Here is a 25,761-nt window from a genome sequence, read left to right on the forward strand (position 1 = left end):
TTAAATACATCTGTTTTGTAAACAGGTAAAATCGAAAGTAAGTCTTTTATATATATATATATATATATATATATATATATATATATATATATATATATATATATATATATATATATATATATACTACTCTATATATAGATAGATAGATAGATATAATATATATATATATTATATATATATATATATATATATATATATATATATATATATATATATATATATATATATATATATATTATATATATATATATATATATATATATATATATATATATATATATATATATACACATTTATATATATGTATGGATGTATGATACAGTAAGACTGTGAAACCAGGGATTTCACAAAATCCCAGAAGCTTTCAGGGAATTCGTGAAATCACCTATTCACTTATGAATATTTGATCACCGAGGGGCTAGTACTAAATACGGCAAAACAGTCTAGATGAATAACTGTTTCGCCATGCTTGGTACTAGCCCCGGGTATCAAATGTTCCTAAGTGAATTGGTGATCTGACGAATTCCTGAAAATTTCAGGGATTTCACGAAATCCCTGGTTCCACAGTCTTACTGTAACACACACACACACACACTATATATATATATATATATATATATATATATATATATATATATATATATATATATATATATATATATATATATATATATATATATATATATATATATATATATATATATATATATATATATATATATATATATATATATATATATATATATATATATATATATATATATATATATATATATTATACACACATCAAACGGGAAGGCGGACAAGAATTTGATTAGCCATTTGATTACATGTTTATTCCCAACGTTTCACAAACCGTGATTACATCATCAGGGGTTCTAGAATGGATTATGAAACGTTGGGAATAAACATGTAATCAAATGGCTAATCAAGAGTATTCCTGTCCGCCTTCCCGTTTGATGTCTGTATTCGGGCATTATATTGGTTCAGTGTTTAAGCTCTAAGATTTTGTATACGGTTTGCATAACTTTCCGTTCGGTGAAAAAATATTTTTTATTATTATCTATAATATCTCATTTTTCTGTTATACTGAATAAATATAACAGTAATTCATAGAATTAAAAGAAATAACAATGGACAGTAATAAAACAAATAAACTCTCAGACCTTAGAGTAAGTTTCCAGTATTCTTATGCAAATATTAAATTATTCAAATCCTCATATTTTTTCATATGTCATAAAGTGGCAACTCGCCTAACAAACAACCAAGGAACACACATTTCTGTTTCCTCAGAGAAGAATAAAAAACATAAAAATAAACGAAAAAAAAGTTAAAGATGGAGACACTGGTCAATTATCGGCCGTGACATTCGGTAGGGGGAATTTTCCTTCCAGCTTCAGATTGGATGAAAAGATCTCTCAATACTTATTATATCCCGATGGCATATATTCATTTTTGAAAGTAGGTCATACGGAGAGAGAGAGAGAGAGAGAGAGAGAGAGAGAGAGAGAGAGAGAGAGAGAGAGAGAGAGAGAGAGAGAGAGAGAGAGAGAGAGAGATATTCTTGGAAGGAGGGAAATACGGAGTATATTCATTTTATAAAGTAGGTCATATTAGAGAGAGAGAGAGAGAGAGAGAGAGAGAGAGAGAGAGAGAGAGAGAGAGAGAGAGAGAGAGAGAGAGAGAGAGAGAGAGAAAGGAAAATCATGACAAATTGTAAGAATTAATTACGACTGACTTTTTGACGGCCCATAAATAAATTTCATCCAGAGTAGTATTTACGACAAGCGATCACCATCATTGTCAACACTGATACATATGTTACTGTATGGAATTAATTAGACATAAGTTATTTACAATTAAAACCCATCAATATAAATGTACTTTGAAGCTGGTAAGGGAGGTTCATATATAGTTGTAGATATGTAACTGATTATCAGTTATAATTATGCTTATAATATGTTCCCTCTTTTTTGTTTTGCTTACAAAAATAACACTGAATTTTATAACAATCAGCAAAACATTTTACATGGGAGTTATGTCCCTTCCATTACGTAACTTTTTCCAAATTTCTACGGTCTGGATGGCGAGGGATTATGGGTAGAATGGCCGTATCCATTCTTTTCCGTAGATAAACATTTTCTTTGTCTCGTTATATTTGGGTAGAATGAATAGTATTCGATAAGTTGAAGCTTTATATGAAGGTGATTTGATGTCACTTATTGGAGAAAGGTTCGTAAGCTGATGTTTTTCTTTCTCCATGAAAAAAATAATAAAAATTATTTATGAAATTCTTTGTTTATTTTATGATCGTTGAGAAAATTCATTCTTGCTTATTGAATGGGATTCTGTTTAATGACAGTGATAGGTTTCTGTGTTTACGAATATGATATTGCGTAGAGATTAGGAATGCTGTAGGTAATTCATCTGCCTTCATGCAAAATAATCTGAATCCTGAATCCAGGTTAATAGCGTATTATATAGGACCAAGAGAGAGAGAGAGGTCTGAAGTACCCTGAACCAAAATTGTCTAGGGCGTTTGTTTTCCTTCCTCCATTATGCGTCCGAGCAAAAGTTTTAACCGCTGGATTCAGAGAAATTACGGGAAGAGCAGTGACCGCCCTTTCTCTCCCGTGAGTTCTTTTTGATCTGTACCTTTATCTGTCCCCCCCCCCCCTTACACCCCATCCCCGAAGTGCGAATTTTGGGTGAAGATGACGAGGACAGCCTTTATGTGTATATATCAAAGTACGACGTTTGGTGAAACTAGCGAGGTACGACTTCGCGTGAATATATAAGCACGACTTTCGGTAAGAAATATCGATGTGTGATTTTATTTGAAAATACTGAAGCGAGATTTATTCCGAATAGATCAAAATTCGATTTTATTCGAGAATATCGACGCACGAAGTTGTGTAAATATATCGTTTGATATTTGAGATGAATAACGCCACAGTTGGTGATCAAATTGACGTTTGCTCACTAGCTTGAAACTGAATAATGTTTTGGCGTCGTTATATTTTTAATATGAAATTGAAATAATTCTTATTTCCGTTTAACAACTTCTAATCAAAATCATATTGCATAAAACTAGAACAGATACAAAAAGGAGATTTTTGCTTTCCTAACAACAATATACACTCAAAAAGATAAGCTTTACTTAACCGGGTTGCTAAATATACTGTACTTCAAAGTATTCATTCCATGTCGATATTCTCATAACTTTGATGTATGTGGGGTCTGAAATCGTGGCCGGATTCATCAAAAGAACATCCCATGATATATGATCATTACTGAAGGAAGCCGAAGGAAATTTATGTAACTTGTAATATAATTTATGTCGTATTGCAATTCTGAAAATAAATTTGTTCGGTTCTCACATTGGCTGAGTTCCATTTTCAGTTACTTGCTTTTTTTTTAATACTGTGCCTTATAAGGAATGAAATATACAATGCAATACCTTTACTGTTCCTTTATTATTTATATAACCTTTATCAGAAATCAATATTGATGTAGAAAATACATTTACTTCTCAGAATCAGATTGTGGCTGAAACATAAGTGGAATATATCGGCAGGATGTTGGAACACATCCTCAGAAGTTGGCAGGATGGTCGAATATGCCATCAATCGTGAGTAGCTTAGAAGAGGCAGAAGGAATAAGTATCCCTAGGATTCTCGGGATGGCATCCTTCTCAGCAGTCATCACAGCTGATCATCGGAGAGTCGACGGATCTTCCAAAACGCAGGAAATTCTTGTTGTATTGACGACCAAATCTGGAAGAAGAAGAAGAAAGGTTAGTTTTCGTTGTTTAATATTTTGAGATTTATGAGGTATGAGTAATTAACTGTGAACCATATGATAAATTGTTAATTAAGAGGTGATTGCACTGTACCAAGTGATATTTCTTTTGTAAGTTTGATTTTCTATGAAGCTTAATATTTTCAGACTTAAGCATGTAGGTTAGTTGTTGACTCAAAGTAGCGCAGGTAGTTTCCTTGGACCTCCAAATCCTTTATATACTGTAGATATAACATTGACTCTATAACACGTTATTTCTCTCTCTCTCTCTCTCTCTCTCTCTGTCATTATGTCTCTATCTAATTTTCCCAGTCCAGATGAAATTAATTTTCCTTGCCTTAAAAAGTTTCTGCTTCCACGAGCAGCCCTGTGGAAGATGTCGACCTCCTCAGCTGGTTCCTCTAGAGCAAGATAAGGAACCTCATTGGGGGTACCTTCGAGGCCGGTGTCTTCGGGACCAGAACGGCCAAACCGCAAGAAGTTGCGGCTGCGTCCGAAGCGCAAGAAGTTGCGGCTGCGTCCGAAGCGCAGGAAGTTGCGGTTCCTCTTGGTGGCCGATAAAGATTCATTCTCGTCGTCCTCGAAGTCTCCTCCTCGGCCGAATCTGAAGGTAAAGGTGATTTAATGTGTTATTTTCTTACTTCCTGAATTCTAAAAGTAAGTGAAGGAGGTTTGGTTTGTTATTTCTTGGATTCTCAAAGAACATTTGTGACTTAGGAAACAGTTGTTGCTGTTGTCTTAGGGAACTGACAATGGAAGGTTAAGTTTCTAGATTCTCTTTGATAATGAACCAAAATTGCCGATTTCACAAAGATTGATACAGAGAGAGAGAGAGAGAGAGAGCAAATACTAACAGGTAAAGAATAATATCATGATGTGGTAATTTGGTAATTATTAATGGTCATTCGAGAAGAGGATTAGTCACCATGCAGAACTAATTTACTTATACAATCTTTTGTTCTCTTCCCGAATACAATGACTTTTTAGATTCAGATTCAGCGCCTTCCTAAAAAACAATTAAAAAATGCGGCAAAGTTTCTTCGGCGCAATCGAGTTTTCTGTGTAGCCGCTACAGCGCATAATCAAGGCCACCTAAAATTGATCCATCTTTCGGTGGTCTCGGTAAAATGCTGTATGAGCCGCGACCCAAGAAACTTTAATCATATCCCGGCTGTGGCCTATCGTGTATCGTTGCCAGAAGCATGATTATGGGTAAATTTAAACTTAAATAAAGTAAAAACTAGTTAGGCTAGAGGGCTGTAATTTGGCATGCTTGATGATTGGAAGACGTATGATCAACATACCAATTTGCAGCCCTCTAGCCTCAGTAGTTTTTAAGATCTGAGGGCGGACAGAATAAAGTGCAGACGGACAGACAAAGCCGGCACAATAGTTTTCTTTTACAGAAAGCTAAAAATATTACCTGAGGAAATTCCTGCCAGAGCTTCTCTTGTCTTCGACATCGCTTCGTCCGAACCTGACAAAGAGAAAAGACATATATTTCATGGATTTGATAAACAAACAAATTTAATATCTTGATAAATTTCTCATACTTCACGGACCAGCTCACATGACACAAGGGCCTCCAATACTTAGGATCCCATAAGCGTAAATTTATACAATTTAGACGCTTAGGAGATCGTTTTAGGTCAATTTTACTCTGATTGTATGTTGTCCGTCTCTCCCTTTCTCTGTCTCTGTTCCATATATATATATATATATATATATATATATATATATATATATATATATATATATATATATATATATATATATATATATATATATATATATATATTCTGTGCGTGTGTTGAGAGAGGTTGAGGGGGACTTGCCGTTTTAATACAAAGAAACTGCGGTCGACATTCCCTCTTTTCTCAGCCGAAGCCAAGTCTCCATCGTGGGGGATCTCGTCACTGCTGTCAGTACTGAGGCCTTCGGAAACTGGAGGCTGAAGGGCTTGGCATAGGCAGCTCAGCAGCCCCAGGAAAAGCCAGGAAGTTACCATCATTGTGGTCTGGAATTCTGGAAAGAGAATTGGAAAGCATCATAAATGTAATTCCAGAGTTCTGGTGAGTGGCGGAGTGGATGGATTTTACAGGTTTTACTAACGAAAGTCTATTGATATTTTCCTTTTTATTTTGATCGTTTCTAGTTGCTCTTGGGGCAAGAGCCTGTGCTAGTTTGATACTTGCTTTAAGAAAATCATCAGGTTCAGATGAATTTGAAACAAATCCTCACGTTACGTGAATGACAAATTTCGTGAACATAAAATTATTACTGTCCGATTAACCATCACTTTATTTTAATAAAAATAATACTTCACATTTTCTGATGTGTGTGTATGTGTGTGTGTGTGGTCATGCATTTAAGTGCGTAGTCAAATATGTACATATATGTGTATAATATATGTAAATATTATATATATATATATATATATATATATATATATATATATATATATATATATATATATATAACTATTTATATATATATATATATGTATGTATGTATGTATGCATTTACAGTATATACATATATGTGTATGTGTGTTGGTATGTGTGTGTATGATTATACCTCTGTAATCGCTGCCACATTAATAGTCGATATGGATTCAAAAATGAAGAAACACTGATTGGTATGAACTTCCGCATTTATCACTTGGCACTGTGATTAAAGAATCATACAAATGTACCCTGCCAGCACTTGTGATAAAATGCTATACAGTAATAAGTATAATTGCAGATGGATGTCCACTTATTCTTCAGTACTACATGCTTACTGGCCAGCATAAGGCAAGACCATGTGCTGGCATACGGCCGGCTTTAATCTAAATGAAGATTATCTTCTGTATTCTGGAAACAAAATATACAAAACTTCATAATTACCTTCTGTGTCGTGGATTCGAAAAGAGAAGTGGCTGGTTGGATGTAGAAACTGGAAGGTAGGGATTCGAACTGCGACGTCTGAACAACTCCTTGAGACTTATATACCTTCCAGGGTTCCAGTCCTTCCCAAGACGCGCCCACTCCGAAGGGGAAGCACCCCCTTCGGAGGGACAGGTCTTCTTTGGTTACAGAAAGCAAAGAGGTCTCTGGAGAGGCGGCCTTGTCTAGCGCATCCTTTCTCTTGGCCGTTGTCCTCGGAAGCTTGGGGGGAATTGGGGCCTTTGGGGTCATATGTCATGCTAAGATGAGTTGGGTTTTGTTTTCCTGAGGATGTATGAGGGCCAATGCACGAATGGAAAGCTCTCGAATAAGAAACTGTGCTTTTTGCTTTTTCCGTGAAGGTAGTGGGCATAATCACGACAGAATTGTTTGATTATAGAATAAGGTGGCATTCAGTTATGACCTAGCCACTGGCGTAAAGCAGAATTAATGAATAAATTGTCTTTTTTTTTCAGAGAAGGTATTGGGCAAAATTATGACTGATTTATAAAGTTATCGAACAAGGTGGCATTCAAAGCTATAGCTTAGCCAGACGCGTAAAGAAGATGGGGGACCCATGTCTGTGGTTTTTTATGAGGTGATTAAACTCTGGTGTATAGAGGAAGTTGTGCTGCAGGCTTTCATATATTCTGAAATTAGGGAACCCGATTTAAAGGAAGGTTCCCGATATGATCGTTACAACAATAAATGTATTTCATTCTTAACGTAAGTGTTAAGATTATCAGAGTAGGCTTATATACGTAAGATTGCGGTTAATTAGAAAATTATCTTTTTCTCTTTTGTACCAGCGCGTTCTACCATAGACGAGATTTCTCTTCAAGTCACTAGAAAAAAAACCCAGTACTCAGCCTTTCACGCTAGAGACCAAATGAATAGGGTCTGTGAATGCTCAAGATAAGGTAAGTATAAAACGGTTTTTTCTTATATATAATTTTCATAAGGTATATGTTTTTATATAATACGTCGAAGAAAACTAGCTAACTATTTCCCAAACCTTCTGTTTTTTAGCCTTTGTTTCTTAAACAATGTGAGCTAGTTTAGTGAAGGGATGATGCATTAAGAGTAGGAATTATAAATGTTAAATACATTATAATATAGTATTTTATTATTTGAAAATACTCACGGTAATAATTAAATACATCTGTTTTGTAAACAGGTAAAATCGAAAGGTAGTCTTATACATACATATATATATATATATATATATATATATATATATATATATATATATATATATATATATATATATATATATATATAACGTGTATATAATGTATATATAGATAGATAGATATAATATATATATATATATATATATATATATATATATATATATATATATGATATGTATATATATATATATATATATATATATATATATATATATATATATATATATATATATATATATATATATATTACATTTATATATATGTATGGATGTATGATACAGTAAGACTGTGAAACCAGAGATTTCACAAAATTCCTGAAGCTTTCAGGGAATTCGTGAAATCACCTATTCACTTATGAATATTTGATCACCGAGGGGCTAGTACTAAATACGGAGAAAACAGTCTAAATGAATAACTGTTTCGCCATGCTTGGTACTAGCCTCTCGGGATCAAATGTCCCTAAATGAATTGGTGATTTGACAATTACCTGAAAATTTCAGGGATTTCACGAAATCTCTGGTTTCACAGCCTTACTGTAACACATTCACAGACACACACACAGACACACACACACACACACACATATATATATATATATATATATATATATATATATATATATATATATATATATATATATATATATATATATTGATTCAGTGTTTAAGCTCAAGATTTTTATTCAGTTTGCATAACTTTCCGTTCGGTGAAAAAATATTTTTTATTATCCTTAATATCTAATTTTTCTGATATACTGAATAAATGCAACAGTAATTCATAGAATTAAAATAAATAACAATGGACAGTAATAAAACAAGTAAACTCTCAGACCTTAGAGTAAGTTTCCAGTATTCTTATGCAAATATTAAAATATTCAAATCCTTATATTTTTTCATCTGTCATAAAGTGGCAACTCGCCTAACAAACAACCAAGGAACACACATTTCTGTTTCCTCAGAGAAGAATAAAAAACATAAAAATAAACGAAAAAAAGGTAAAGATGGAGACACTGGCCAATTATTGGCTGTGACATTCGGTAGGGGGAATTTTCCTTCCAGCTTCAGATTGGATGAAAAGATCTCTCAATACTTATTATATCCCCATGGCATATATTCATTTTTGAAAGTAGGTCATACGAGAGAGAGAGAGAGAGAGAGAGAGAGAGAGAGAGAGAGAGAGAGAGAGAGAGAGAGAGAGAGATTCTTGGAAGAAGGGAAATACGGAATATATTCATTTTATAAAGTAGGTCATACGGGGAGAGAGAGAGACAGAGAATCCTGAAAGAAAGGAAAATCATGACAAATTGTAAGAATTAATTACGACTGACTTTTTGACGGCCCATAAATAAATTTCATCCAGAGTAGTTTTTACGACAAGCGATCACCATCATTGTCAACACTGATACATATGTTACTTTATGGAATTAATTAGACATACGTTATTTACAATTAAAACCCATCAATATAAATGTACTTTGAAGCTGGTAAGGGAGGTTCATATATAGTTATAGATATGTAACTGATTATCAGTTATAATTATGCTTATAATTTGTTCCCTTCTTTTTGCTTTGGTTGCAAAAACAACACAATTTTATAACACTCAGCAAAACATTACATAAGCCTAGACTATAACATTAGATAGACTGATAGATATTTCACTGCATTGGGCCCCCGGCCAATATTATCATGGGAGTTATGTCCCTTCCATTACGTAACTTTTCCCAAAGTTCTACGGTCTGGATCCCGAGGGATTATGGGTAGAATGGCCGTATCCATTCTTTTCCATAGATAAACATTTTCTTTTCCTCTTTATATATGGTTTGAATGAATAGTATTCGATAAGTTGAAGTTTTATATGAAGGTGATTTGATGTCACTGATTGGAGAAAGGTTCATGAGTTGATGTTTTTCTTTCCCCATGAAAAAAGTAATAATAAAAATTATTTATGAAATTTTTTGCTTATTTTCTTATCGTTTAGAATATTCATTCTTCCTTACAGAATGGGATTCTGTTTAATGACAGTGATAGGTTTCTGTGCTTACGAAACAATATGATATTGCGTAGAGGTTAGAATTGCTGTAGATAATTTATCTGCCTTCATGCAAAATAATCTGAATCCAGGTTAATAGCGTATTATATAGGACCAAGAGAGAGAGAGAGAGAGAGAGAGAGAGAGAGAGAGAGAGAGAGAGAGAGAGAGAGAGAGAGAGAGAGAGAGAGAGGTCTGAAGCACCCTGAACCAAAATTGTCAAGGAAATTTGTTTTTCTTCTGCCATTGCGCGTCTGAGCAAAAGTTTTAACCGCTGGATCCAGAGAAATTACGGGAAGAGCAGTTACCGCTCTTTCTCTCCCAGAAGTTCTTTTTGATCTGTACCTTTACCCGTTCCCCTCCCCCAAAACCCCCACACCCCATCCCCCAAGTGCGAATTTTGGGTGAAGATAACGAGGTCACCTTTGTGTATTGAAGTACGACTTTTGTTGAAACTAACGAGGTACGGCTTCGCGTGAATATATAGAACAACTTTCGGTAAGAAATATCGATGTGTGATTTTATGCGAAAATATTGAAGTGAGATTTTTTCTGAATAGATCAAAATTAAAATTCGATCTTATACGAAAGTATCGACGTACGATGTTATGTGAATAAATCGATTGATCTTGAAGGTGAATAACGCCCCAGATGGAGATCAAATTGGTGTTGATTCACTAACTAGAAATTGAATAATGTTTCGGCATTATTCATTTTAACATGAAACTGAAATGATTCTTATTTCTATTTTATACTTCTAATCAAAATCATGTTGAATAAAACTAAGAACAGATACAAAAAGGAGATTTTTGTTTTTATAACAACAACATACATTCAAAAAGATCAGCGGTACCTAACCGGGTTACTATATGCACTTCAAAATATTTATTCATGTCGATATTCTCATAACTTTGATTTATATTGGGTCTGAAATCGTGGCTGGATTCATCAAAAGAACATCCCATGATATATGATTATTACTGAAGGAAACCAAAGGAAATTTATGTAACTTATAATATAATTTATATCGTATTGCAATTCTGAAAATAAATTTGTTCGTTTCTCACGTTGGCTGAGTTCCATTTTCAGTTACTTGCTTTTTTTTAATACTCTTCTTTATAAGGAATGAAATATACGATGCAATACCTTTACTGTTCCTTTATTAATTATATAACCTTTATTAGTAATAAATATTGATGTAGAAAATACATTTTTTACTCCTCAGAATCAGAGCCTGGGCGAAGGATAGGTGGAATATACCCGTAGGATGTTTGAACACATCCTCAGGAATTGGCAGGATGGTCGAATATGGCATCAGTCTTGATTAGCTTGGAAGAGGCAGAAGATATAAGTATCCATAGGATTCTTGGGATGGTATCCTTCTCAGCAGTCATCACAGCTGATCGGAGAGTCGACGGATCTTCCAAAACGCAGGAAATTCTTGTTGTATTGACGACCAAATCTGGAAGAAGAAGAAGAAAGGTTATTTTCGTTGTTTAATATTTTGAGATTTGTGGAGTATGAGCAATTAACTGAAATAATTTGACAAATTAAGTAAGAGGGGATTGCACGGTGTCAAGTGTTACTTCTTTTGTAAGCTTGATTTTCTGTGAAGCTTAATATATTTAAACTTGAGCACGTAGGTTAGTTTTTGACTCAAATTAGCTGAGGTAGTTTACTTAGATCACTAAATATATACTGTAGATATAACATTGACACTACAAAACGTTATTTCTCTCTCTCTCTCTCTCTCTCTCTCTCTCTCTCTCTCTCTCTCTCTCTCTCATTTTCCCATAAAGATGAAATTAATTTTCCTTGCCTTAAAAAGTTTCTGTTTCCACGAGCAGCCCTGTGGAAGATGTCGACCTCCGGTGTTGGTTCCTCTAGAACAGGAAAGGGGACCTCGACGGGGTTACTACCTTCGAGGCCGATGTCTTCGGGATCAGAACGACCAAACCGCAAGAAGTTGCGGCTGCGTCCGAAGCGCAAAAAGTTGCGGCTGCGTCCGAAGCGCAGGAAGTTGCGGTTCCTCTTGGTGGCTGATAAGGGTTCATTCTCGTCGTCCTCGAAGTCTCCTCCTCGGCCGAATCTGAAGGTGAAGGTAATTTAATGCGTTATTTTCTTATTTCCTGAATTCTGAAAGTAAGTGAAGGTGATTTAGTTTGTTATTTCTTGGATTCTTAAAGAACATTGGTGGCTTAAGAAACAGTTGTTGATGTTGTCATAGTAAATTGACAATGAAATGTTAAGGTTCTAGATTCTCTTTGAAAAAGGTTCTAGAATCTCTTTGGAAATGAACCATAATTGGCGATTTCACAAAGATTGGCAGAGAGAGAGAGAGAGAGAGAGAGAGAGAGAGAGAGAGAGAGAGAATACTGATAGGTAAAGAATAATTTCATAATATGATTAGTACTAATGGGTGTTCGAGAAGAGGGTTAGTCACTACGCAGAACTGCTAAAACCATCTTTTGTTCTTTTCCCGAATACAATGACTTTTTAGATTCAGATTCAGGGACTTCCTTAAAAAAAAAAAAAAAAAAAAAAAAAAAAAAAAAAAAAAAAAAAAATTACCTGAGGAAATTTCTGACAGAGCTTCGCTTGTCTTCGACATCGCTTCGTCCGAACCTGAGGAGGAAGAGAAGAGGCTTAAATTTCATGGATTTGGAAAGAAATAATTAATATCTTGATAAATTTCATAGATTTGATAAAAAAAAGTAATATCTTGATAAATTTTTCATACTTCAAGGATCGACTGACTTAACTCAAGGACCTGAAATATTTAGGATCCCATGGGCGTGAATTTGTACAATTTAGACGCTTGGGGATCCCTTTAGGTTCATTTTACTATCATGTGTTACTAGGCTGTTTAGGAATGATTCTATGTTATATGGTGTCCATGTCTCTCTTTGTCCGTATGTATATTATATATATATATATATATATATATATATATATATATATATATATATATATATATATATATATATATATATATATATATATATATATATATATATACACTCTGAGGGGGAACTTGCCGTAAGAAGCTGCGGTCGACATTCCCTCTTTTCTCAGCCAAAGCCAAGTCTCCATCGTGGGGGATCTCGTCACTGCTGTCAGTACTGAGGCCTACGGAAACTGGAGGCTTAAGGGCTTGGCATAGGCAGCTCAGCAGCCCCAGGAAAAGCCAGGAAGTTACCATCATTGTGGTCTGGAATTCTGGAAAGAAAATTGGAGCGAATAATGGAGGTGATTGCAGAATTCTGTTGAGTGACGGAGTGGATGGATTTTAGAGGATTCACTAACGAAAATCTATTGATTTTTTTTTTTTTATCTTGTCGGGTTGCTCTTGGCGCGAGAGCCTGTGCTTGTTTAATGCTTGCTTTGAGAAAATAATCAGGCTCAGATGAATTTGCAACAAATCCTCAAGTTACGTGAATGGTAATTTCTTGAACATAACTGACTTTGATATCACCATTCACTGCAATTAGCAATGTCGGATTAACCGTCACTTTATTTTAATACAAAGAATACTTAGCGTTGTTTATCAGTTATTTGTTTATGTTCTTGACGACGGAACAAAATAATTTATATTAACGAGAAACAGTCAGCGACTCTAATTATGAAAATGTCATTATCACGACTTGACCAAATATTTAAATACGCATGTACTGCATGCATGCACACACGCGCGCACACACACACACACACGTACATATATACATACATACATACATACATACATACATACATACATACATACATACATATATATATATATATATATATATATATATATATATATATATATTTATATATGTGTGTGTGGGTATATGTGAATGTATATGTATATGTATGTGAGTGTGTCTGACTATACCTCTATGTATCCTCTGCCACATAAATAGTCGACATGGATTGAAAAATGAAGAAGCACTGATTGATATGAAGTTCCGCGTTTATCAGCTGGCATTGTGATTAAAGAGTCATGCAAATATACCCTGCCGTTAATTGTGACAAAATGTTATACATTAATAAGTATAATTGCAGATGGATATCCAAGTATTCTTTAGTACTACATGATTATTCTAGTATAAGCGAGCCTCGGCATTGAAAATAAGGCTCTATTATGCAATATCTAGCTTAACAGTTGCGTAGAGAAAATCTATCGAACAATGAAATAATCCGTCGAACTTGAGTTAGCAACATTCATTTTCTAAATTCTCCTTCAAAAAAGTTGTATATTTTGTTACACTTTTGCAATACTTTCAAAATAATTTTTCTTGTCAACCACGCTTAGGGAAACGACACGAGTTTCCGTTACAGGATCATTGTTTGCGCAATACGAACACGGAAGTCCACTATTCATAATTTGAATGCAAGAAGAATTTCATTTACTATAATAACTGGAGTTTTATTTTCTGTAAAAACTGGAAAACGTTTACTGTAATGGTCGAGCTTCCTAGCATTTTTTTTTATAGTTACTTCTGATACCTTTTCTTGATTGAAAATTATGTTGTTTATATCGAATATCTTTATCTTTAAACATTTGCTTTTTATTATTATGAAGTGACAGTAAGTAGGATTTGATTGTGTCTTATATGTATAAATTTATCCCTTAAAAATCATATTTTTTATATGTAATCATGGCAAAGTTTACAAACACATGACAGAAAAGAATAATTTAGCCTCATTTTAAATAAAGGCCTAACCTAACCTAATTTAATCCCTGAAGCTTACTACACTTACTAGCCACCATAAGGCAAGAGTATGTGCTGGCATATGGCCGGCCTTATCTAAGTGAAGATTATCTTTTTATTCTGGAGTTAAAATACAGAAAATTTTTAATTACCTTCTGTGTCGTGAATTCGAAAAGGGAAGTGGCTGGTTGGGTGTAGAAACTGCAAGGCAGGGAGGCGAACTGCGACGTCTGAACAACTCCTCGAGACTTATAAACCTTCCAGCGTTGCAGTTCCTCCCAAGACGCGCCCACTCTGAAGGGGAAGCGTCCCCTGTGGAGGGACAGATCTTCTCTGGTTACAGAAAGCAAAGAGGTCTCTGGAGAGGCGGCCATGTCTAGCGCATCCTTTCATTTGGTCGTTGTGCTGGGAAGCTTAGCGGGGATTGAGGCCTGTGGGGTCATATGTCATGCTAAGATGAGTTGGGTTTTGTTTTCCTGAGGATGTTTGAGGGCAGATGCACGAATGGAAAGCTGTCGAGTAAGAAACTGTGCTTTTTTTGAGGGCAGATGCACGAATGGAAAGCTGTCGAGTAAGAAACTGTGCTTTTTCCTTTTTCCGTGAAGGTGGTGGGCAGAATCATGACCGAGGTATTTGATTATAGAATAAAGTGGCATTCAGTTATGACTTAGCCATAGGCGTAAAGCAGAGTTAATGAATAAACTTCTTTTTTTTTCAGAGATTGCCTTGTGCAAAAATCATAACTGATTGATCCAGTTAACGAACAAGGTGGCACTCAAAGTTATGGCTTAGCCAGAGGCGTAAAGTAGAATTAATGAATAAGGTGGAAATGAAAAACCCTTATTAGAATCTTCAAAAAAAAAAGCGCTACTGAAAATGAGTAGGATTTCAGATGAGGGACCTATGTCTGTGGATGTTTTATGAGGTGATTAAACTCTGCTGTATAGAGGAAGTTGTGCTTCAGGCTTTCATATATTCTGAAATTAAGGAACCCGATTTAAAGGAAGGTTCCCGGTATGATCGCAACAATAATAATTGTACTTCATTCTTAACGTAAGTGTTAAGAATTTTAGAGTAGGCTTTTATACGTAAGACTACGGTTAATTAGAAAATGATCTTTTTGTCTTTTGTACCAGCGCGTTCTACCATAGACGAGATTTTTCTCCTCAAGTCAACTAGGAAAAAATACCGTGCTAAGTCATTCCAGCTAGAGATTAAATTATGGGGTCTGTGAATGCTCAAGATAAGGTGTATTTAAAACGGGGTTTTCTTATATATTTTTGGAAGATGATTAGGTATATATATGGTTTTAAATAATAATTTGAAGAAAACTAGCTAACTTTTTCCCAAACTTTTTTTTCCTTTGTTTGTTAAACAGTGTGAGCTAGTTTAGTGAAGGGATGATGCATTAAGAGCAGGAATCGTAAATGTAAAATACATTAAAGTAAAGTATTTTGTTATTTGGAAATACGGTAATAAGTAAATACATCTGTTTCATAAACAGGTAAAAGCAAAAGTTAGTCATATATATATATATATATATATATATATATATATATATATATATATATATATATATATATATATATATATATATATCTTTGTTTAACGTGCTTTTTCCCATTTTTTTATATGGGGTAAGCACGATGTCTTCTTTTGAGGGACCTTGATTTGGCGTTGGGGTAGACCGTAGCCTCAATCGGCTGCCCTGCCTGACATCGCTTAGACCCCTGTAGCGCATGTGTACATGTATCGCACCAAATCCCCAGCTCCCTTTCTCCCAGCAGCGAGGAGAGCTGAGCAGTTAGGTCGACAGTTCGAGACGTGTGAGGTGTCTGTTATGTTTTTAGATGTTGGAGTGGCTTTGTTTGTGTGTGTATTAGTCTGTAACACCCATTTGCTTTCAGCAAACCTATCCATTGATTACATACATAATCCTGGTGTGTCTACGTGGTTAGCAAAGTGTCCGCCTCTTTGACCGGTCGGCTGCGGATTTGAACCCGCGCCACAGACCTCTATGAAGACCGAGGCTGCTGCTCTACTGACCTAGCCATCGAGGCTCTATATATATATATATATATATATATATATATATATATATATATATATATATATATATATATATATATATATATATATATATATATATATATATATATATATATATATATATATATATATATATATATATATATATATATATATTATACATTGTTTCAGTGTTTAAGATCAAGATTTTTATTCGGCTTATATAACTTTCCGTTTGGTGAAAAATATTTCTATTATTATTGTTATTATTAATATCGTACTGCTTATCTTGCTATTATACTGAATACTTATAATGGTAATTCTTAGAATTGAAGGAATTAGCAATAGACAATAATAAAAGAAATAAACTCTCAGTCTGTTGAGTAAGTTTCTAATATTCTTATTCAAAAATACATATAATCAAATATACATATAATCAAATCCTTACGTTTTTTCATCTGTCATAAGGTGCCAACTCACCTAGTAAACAACCAAGAAACTAACATTTCTGTTTCTTCAAAGAGGAATAAAAACTGGAAAAATAAACGAAAAAAGAGAAAAATGTTAATATTGGTCAGTTACTGGCTATGACATTCGGTAGGGGGAATTTTCCTTGCAGCTTCAGACTGGAAAAAAAAGATCTCTCAGCACTCATTATGTCCCGATGGAATATATTCGTTTTTGAAAATAGGTCATAGAGAGAGAGAGAGTGAGATTCCTGGAAGGAAGGTAAATCATGACAAATTGTAAGAATTAATTACGACTGACTTTTTGACGGACCATAAACAAATTTCATCCAAAATAGTGTTTATAGGGCCATTACGACAAGCGATTACCACCATTGTCAATGCTGATACATATGTTACCCTTTGGAATTAATTACACATGAGTTATTTACATTTAAAACCCACCAACATAAAGGTACTTTGAAGACGTCAAGGCAGGTTCATATATAGCGATAGTTATGTTATTGATTCTCAGGAATAATTGTACTATGATTCGTTTCATTTTGTTTTGTTTTGCTTGCAAAAATCAACACAGAACTTTATAATCCTAATCCACAACATTAGCAAGACTAATAGATATGTCACTGCACTGGGCCCCCAGCCAATATTATCATGAGAGTTATATCCCTTCCATTACGTAACTTGCCCAAAGTTCTACGGTCTGGATCCCGAGGGATTATGGGTAGAATGGCCGTATCCATTCTTTGCCGTAGATAAACATTTTCTCTGTCTCGTTATGTGTGGGTAGAATGAATAATATTCGTTAAGTTGGTTTTATATGAAGGTGGTTTGATTGTCACTAATTGGAGAAAGGTTCGTGAGTTGATGTTTTTCTTTCACCATGAAACAAGTAATAAAAAAAATTTTATGAAATTTTTTGCTCATTTTCTGATCGTTGAGAAAATTAATTTTTCCTTATCGAATTAGATGCTGTTTAATGACAGTGATAGGTTTCTGTGTTTATGGAACAATATAATTTTGCGTAGAGATTGAGAGTGCTGTAGATAATTGATCTGCCCTCATGCAAAATAATCTGAATCCAGGTTAATAGCGTATTATATAGGACCAAGAGAGAGAGAGAGAGAGAGAGAGAGAGAGAGAGAGAGAGAGAGAGAGAGAGAGAGAGAGAGAGAGAGAGAGAGAGAGGGGCCTGAAGTACCATGAACCAAAATTGTCAAGGAAGTTTGTTTTTCTTCTGCCATTACGCGTCTGAGCAAAAGTTTTAACCGCTGGATCCAGAGAAATTACGGGAAGAGCAGTTACCGCTCTTTCTCTCCCACGAGTTGTTTTTGATCTGTACCCTTATCCGCCCCGCCCCCCCCCCTCTGCCACACACACGCGCACACACACACACACACACACCCATCCCCCAAGTGCGAATTTTGGGTGAAGATAACAAGGTCAGCCTTTGTGTATATATCGACGGACGACTTTTGTTGAAACTAACGAGGTACGACTTCGCGTGAGTATAAAGAAGAACGACTTTCGGTAAGAAATATCGATGTGTGATTTTATGCGAAAATATTGAAGTGAGATTTTTTTCTGAATAGACCAAAATTCGATATTATACGAAAATATGAACGTACGATTTTATGTGAATATATGCATTGTTCTTTGAGGTGAATAACGCCCCAGATGGAGATCAAATTGGTGTTGATTCACTAGCTAGGAATTAAATAATGTTTTGGCATTATTCATTTTAACATGAAACTGAAATAATTCTTATTTCCATTTAACTACTTCTAATCAAATTCTTATTGAATAAAGCCAAGAAAGATATAAAAAGGAGATTTTTGTTTTTATAACAACAACATACACTCAAAAAGATCATCGGTACCTAACCGGGTTACTATATACACTTCAAAATATTTATCTGTCGATATTCTCATAACTTTGATTTATATGGGGTCTGAAATCGTGGCCCGATTCATCAAAAGAACATCCCATGATATAAGATTATTACTGAAGGAAGCCGAAGGAAATTTATGTAACTTATAATATAATTTATTTCGTATTGTGATTCTGAAAATAAATTTGTTCGGTTCTCACGTTGGCTGAGTTCCATTTTCAGTTACTTCCCTTTTTTTTTAATACTGTGCCTTGTAAGGAATGAAATATACGATGCAATACCTTTACTGTTCCTTTATTATTTATATAACCTTTATTAATAATAAATATTGATGTAGAAAATACATTTTTTACTCCTCAGAATCAGAGCGTGGCCGAAGCATAAATGGAATGTACCCGTAGGATGTTTGAACACATCCTCAGGAATTGGCAGGATGGTCGAATATGGCATCAGTCTTGAGTAGCTTGGAAGAGACAGAAGATATAATTATCCATAGGATTCTCGGGATGGCATCCTTCTCAACAGTCATCACAGCTGATCGGAGAGTCGACGGATCTTCCAAAACGCAGGAAATTCTTGTTGTATTGACGACCAAATCTGGAAGAAGAAGAAAGGTTATTTTTTGTTGTTTAATATTTTGAGATTTGTGGAGTATGAGTAATTAACTGAGGATCATTTGACAAATTGTTAATTAAGAGGTGATTCCACTGCATCAAGTGATATTTCTTTTCTAAGTTTGATTTTCTGTGATGCTTGATATATTCAAACTTGAGCACGTAGGTTAGTTTTTGACTCAAATTAGCGGAGGTAGATTACTTGGATCTCCAAATTCATATATATACTGTAGATATAACATTGACTCTATAAAACGTTATTTCTCGACTCTATAAAACGTTATTTCTCTCTCTCTCTCTCTCTCTCTCTCTCTCTCTCTCTCTCTCTCTCTCTCTCTCTCTCTCTCTCTCTCTCTGTCTAATCTTCCTAGTAAAGATGAAAATAATTTTCCTTGCCTTAAAAAGTTTCTGCTTCCACGAGCAGCCCTGTGGAAGATGTCGACCTCCGCTGCTGGTTCCTCTAGAACAGGAAAAGGAACCTCATTGGGGCTACTTTCGAGGCCGATGTCTTCGGGACCAGAACGACCAAACCGCAAGAAGTTGCGGCTGCGTCCGAAGCGCAAAAAGTTGCGGCTGCGTCCGAAGCGCAGGAAGTTGCGGTTCCTCTTGGTGGCTGATAAGGGTTCAATCTCGTCGTCCTCGAAGTCTCCTCCTCGGCCGAATCTGAAGGTGAAGATAATTTAATGTGTTATTTTCTTATTTCCTGAATTCTGAAAGTAAATGAAGGTGATTTAGGTTGTTATTTCTTGGATTCTTGAAGAACACTGTCTTAAGAAACATTTGTTGCTCTTGTCATAGGAAATTGACAGTGAAAGGTTAGGTTTCTAGACTCTCTTTGAAAATGAACCACAATTGCCGGTTTCACAAACACTGAAAGAGGGAGAGAGAGAATACTGACAGGTAAAGAATAATTTCATGATATGACAATTATTAATGGGCATTCGCGAAGAGGATTAGTCACTACCCAGAACTGCTAAAACGATCTTTTGTTCCCTTCCCGAAAACAATGACTGGTTAGATTCAAATTCAGCGGCTTCCTAAAAAAAAAGAAAAAAAAAAGTACCTGAGGAAATTTCTTGCAGAGCTTCTCTTGTCCTCGACATCGCTTCGTCCGAACCTGATGAAGAGAAAAGATAAATTTCTTGGATTTGATAAAAAAAAAATAAATTGAATATCCCAATAGATTCTCATCCTCTAAGATCAACTTACGTGACACAAGGAGCTGAAATATTTGGGATCTCATGAGTGTAAATTTATACCTTTGGCTTAATCTAACCTTACTATCGTGTGTTGCTATATTGTTTGGTAATGATTATATGATATCTTCCGTCCATCTCTCTCTTTCTCTATCTCCGTATATATATATATATATATATATATATATATATATATATATATATATATATATATATATATTGAGAGAGAGGGTGGTGGGGGAGGGGGAACTTGCCGTATGAAGCTGCGGTCGACATTCCCTCTTTTCTCAGCCGAAGCCAAGTCTCCATCGTGGGGGATCTCGTCACTGCTGTCAGTACTGAGGCCTACTGAAACTGGAGGCTTAAGGGCTTGGCATAGGCAGCTCAGCAGCCCCAGGAAAAGCCAGGAAGTTACCATCATTGTGGTCTGGAATTCTGGAAAGAATAATGGAGGTGATTCCAGAGTTCTGTTGAGTGACGGAGTGGATGGATTTCACAGGTTCTACCAAAGAAAATCTATTGATATTTTATTTTTTATTTTGATCGTTTCGGGTTGCTCTTGGCGCAAGAGCCTGTGCTTGTTTATTGCTAGCTTTAGACAAAAAAAAAAAAAAATCATCAGGCTCTGAAGAATTTGAAACAAATCCTCACGTTACGTGAATGACAAATTTCTTGAACATAACTGACTTTGATATCACCATTCATTGAAATTAGCACTGTCCGATTAACCATCTCTTTATTTTAATAAAAATAATACTTTACATTACTTACTACTTCTTTGTTTATGATCTCGATGACGAAACGAAATAATTTATTTTAATGAGAAATAGTCAGCGACTCTACTTACGAAAATGACATTATCACCACTTGATCAAATATTTGAATACACACACACACACACACATACACACACACATATATATATATATATATATGTGTGTGTGTGTGTGTGTGTGTGTGTTTGTTTGCTGGTATTTGTGCATGTATGTATCTATGCGTGTGTTTGTGACAATACCTCTTTGTATTTGCTGTCACGTAAATGGTCGACATGGATTGAAAAATACAGTAACACAGATTGCTAAGAACTTCCGCATTTGTCACTTGGCATTGTGATTAAAGAATCATCTAAAATGTACCCTGCCGTTACTTGTGATAAAATGTTATACATTAATAAGTATAATTGCAAATGGATGTCCACACATTCTTTAGTACTACGTGATTATTTCAGTATAACCGACCGTCGGCATTGAAAATAAGGCTTCATTATGCCATATCTACCTTAACAGTTTACGTAGAGAAAATTGATTGTACAATGAAATAATCCGCCGAACTTGAGTTAGCAACATTCATTTTCTGTTTTCGATTTTTTCTTGTCAAGGCTGAAGAAAATTCTTTCAACAATATTTTGTGTTACATTTTTGCAATACTTTTCAAAATAATTCCTCTTGTCAATCACACTTAGCAGTACAAGAGTTTCTAATTCATAATTTTTTTTTGCAAGAAGAATTTGATTGACTTTAATAACTGAAGTTTTATTTTCTGTAAAAACTGGAAAACATTTACTTTAACAATCGTGCTTTCTAGCATTTTTTTTTGTAACACTTCTAATACTTTTCTTGATTGAAGATTATTTTGTTCATATCGAATATCATTGTCTGCATACATTTGCTTGTTATTGTTATGAAGTCACAGTAAGTAGGCTTTGATTTGAATTTATCCCCTAAAAATCATATTTTCTATATATAATCATGGCAAGTTTACAAACATGACAGAAAAAAAGAATTTTACATATCCCCATTTTAAATGAAGGCCTAACCTAGCCTAATTTAATCCCTGAACATTCCTACACTTACTAGCCACTGTAAGGCAAGAGCATGTGGTGGCATATGGACGGCTTTAATGTACATGAAGATTATCTTCTGTATTCTGGAGTCAAAATAAACAAAACTTGATAATTACCTTTTGTGTCGTGGATTCGAAAAGGGAAGTGGCTGGTTGGGTGTAGAAACTGCAAGGCAGGAAGGCGAACTGCGACATCTGAACAACTCCTTGAGACTTATATACCTTCCAGGGTTCCAGTCCTTACCAAGAGGCGCCCACTCCGAAGGGGAAGCGTCCCCTTCGGTGGGACAGGTCTTCTTTGGTTTCAGAAAGCAAAGAGGTCTCTGGAGAGGCGGCCATGTCTAGCGCATCCTTTCTCTTGGTCGTTGTGCTGGGAAGCTTGGCGGGGATTGAGGCCATTGGGGTCATATGTCATGCTAAGATGAGTTGGGTTTTGTTTTCCTAAGGATGTTTGAGGGCAGATGCACGAATGGAAAGCTGCCGAGTAAGAAACTGTGCTTTTTCCTTTTCCCGTGAAGGTGGTGGGCAGAATCATGACATAGTTTTTTGACTATAGAATAAAGTGGCATTCAGTTATGACTTAGCCACAGGCGTAAAGCGGAGTTAATGAATAAATTGTCTTTTTTCAGAGAAGGTAGTGGGAAAAATCATGACTGATTTATCCACTTACCGAATAAGATAGCTTTCAAAGTTATGGCTTAGCCAGAGGCGTAAAGCAGAATTAATGGAAAAGATGGAAATGAAAAACCCTTATTAGAATCTTCAAAAAAAAAAAAAAACCGCTTCTGAAAATAAGTAGGATTATAGATGGGGGAACCTTTGTCTATGGTTTTTTATGAGGTGATTAAACTCAACTCTGCTGTATAGAGGAAGTTGTGCTTCAGGCTTTCATATGTTCTGAAATTAAGGAACCCGATTTAAAGGCAGGTTCCCGATATGATCGCAACAACAATAAATGTATTTCATTCTTAACGTAAGTGTTAAGATTATCAGAGTAGGCGGATATACGCAAGACTGCGGTTAATTAGAAAATTATCTTTTTTGTACCAGCGCGTTCTACCATAGACGAGATTTCTCTTCAAATCAGCTAGGAAAAAATAGCATGCTAAGCCTTTCAAGCTAGAGATTGAATATATAGGCTCTGTGAATGCTCAAGATAAGGTAAGTATAAAACGGTTTTTTCTTATATAATATTTTAAAGATAGTAAAGCATATGTTTTCATATAATACGTTGAAGAAAACTAGCTAAATGTTTCCCAAACATTTTGTTGTTTAGCTTTTGTTTCAGAAATAGTGTGAGCTAGTGTATTTAAAGGGATGGTGCATTAAGAGTAGGAATCATAAATGTTAAATACGTTATATTAAAGTATTTTATTATTTGAAAATACTCACGGTAATAAGTAAATACATCTGTTTCATAAACAGGTAAAAACGAAAGTTATATATATGTATGTACGATACAGTAAGACAGTGAAAACAGGGATTTCACGAAATCCCTGAATCTTTCAGGGAATTCGTGAAATCACCAATTCACTTAGGAATATTTGATCACCGAGAGGCTATTACTGAATACTGGGAAACAATGTAGATGAATCAGTGTTTCGCCGTGCTTAGTACTGGCCCCTAATGGATCAAATGTCCCTAAGTGAATTGGTGATTTCACGAATTCTGAATATTTCGGGGATTTAGTGAAATCCCCTGGTTTCGCAGTGTTTCTGTAACACACACACACACACACACACACACACACATATATATATATATATATATATATATATATATATATATATATATATATATATATATATATATATATATATATACTCTGTATATGATATATTGATTCAGTGTTTAAGCTCAAGATTTTTATTCGGTTCACATAACTTTCCGTTTCGTGAAAAAAAATAATTTTATTTATTATTAATATCTTACTGCTAATCTTCCTGTTCTACTGAATACTTATAACAGTAATTCTTAGAATTAAAAGAATTAACAATGGGCAATAATAAAAGAAATAACCTCTCAGGCTGTTCTGTAAGTTTCTAATATTCTTATTCAAATATTAAAATATTCAAACCCTTACATGTTTTCATCTGTCATAAGGTGGCAACTCACCTAACAAACAACTAAGGAACTTGCATTTGTATTTCCTCAGAGAGGAATATAAAACATAAAAAACTGAAAAATAAACAAAAAAAAAAAAGTTAAAGAAGGAGATACTGGTCAATTATTGGCTATGGCATTCCGAAGGGGGACTTTTCCTTCCAGCTTCAGATTGGATGAAAAGATCTCTCAATATTTATCATATCCCGATGGAATATATTCATTTTTTGAAAGTAGGTCATACGGAAAGAGAGAGAGGAGAGACAGAGATTCATTATAAAAAGGAAAATCATGACAAATTGCAAGAATTAATTACGACTGACTTTTTGACGGACCGTAAAGAAACTTCATCCAGGATAGTATTTACAGGGCCATTACGACAAGCGATTACCACCATTGTCAATGCTGATACCTATGTTACCCTTTGGAATTAATTATGCATGAGTTATTTACATTTAAAACTCGTCAACATGAAGGTACTTTGAAGACGTCAAGGCAGGTTCATATATAGTGATAGGTATGTGACTGATTGTTATCGGTAATAATTATGTGTATGATTCGTTTCATTTTGTTTGTTTTGCTTGCAAAAATCAACACTGAATTTTATAACCCTCAGCAAACATTACATAACCTAGACAACAACATTAGATAGACTGATAGATATGTCACTGCACTGGCTCCCAGCCAATATTATCATGGGAGTGATGTCCCTTCCATTACGTAACTTGCCCAAAGTTCTACGGTCTGGATCCCGAGGGATTATGGGTAGAATGGCAGTATCCATTCTTTTCCGTAGATAAACATTTTCTCTGTCCCGTTATGTGTGGGTATAATGAATAATTCGATAAGTTGAAGTTTTATATGAAGGTGGTTTGATTGTCAGTAATTGGAGAAAGGTTCGTGAGTTGATGTTTTTCTTTCACCATGAAAGAAGTAATAAAAAACATTGTTTATGAATTTTTTTGCTCATTTTCTGAT

The 25,761-nt window shown here is 34.8% G+C and overlaps 1 protein-coding gene across 1 annotated transcript; it reads right to left on the bottom strand.

Annotated features, from left to right (window-relative positions):
• Positions 1 to 19,306: 19,306 nt before the first annotated feature.
• Positions 19,307 to 22,864, bottom strand: LOC136847986 (FMRFamide-related neuropeptides-like). Its single transcript, XM_067119996.1, has 5 exons — positions 22,798 to 22,864; positions 21,093 to 21,273; positions 20,706 to 20,759; positions 20,039 to 20,305; positions 19,307 to 19,625 (listed from the first exon to the last, which is right to left on the bottom strand). The coding sequence occupies exons 2-5, from the start codon at positions 21,257 to 21,259 to the stop codon at positions 19,547 to 19,549; spliced, it is 567 nt and encodes a 188-aa protein (XP_066976097.1). The 5' UTR covers positions 21,260 to 21,273; positions 22,798 to 22,864; the 3' UTR covers positions 19,307 to 19,546.
• Positions 22,865 to 25,761: the final 2,897 nt, after the last annotated feature.

This window comes from Macrobrachium rosenbergii, chromosome 18, assembly GCF_040412425.1.
Source record: "Macrobrachium rosenbergii isolate ZJJX-2024 chromosome 18, ASM4041242v1, whole genome shotgun sequence".
NCBI classification, from domain to species: Eukaryota; Metazoa; Arthropoda; class Malacostraca; order Decapoda; family Palaemonidae; genus Macrobrachium; species Macrobrachium rosenbergii.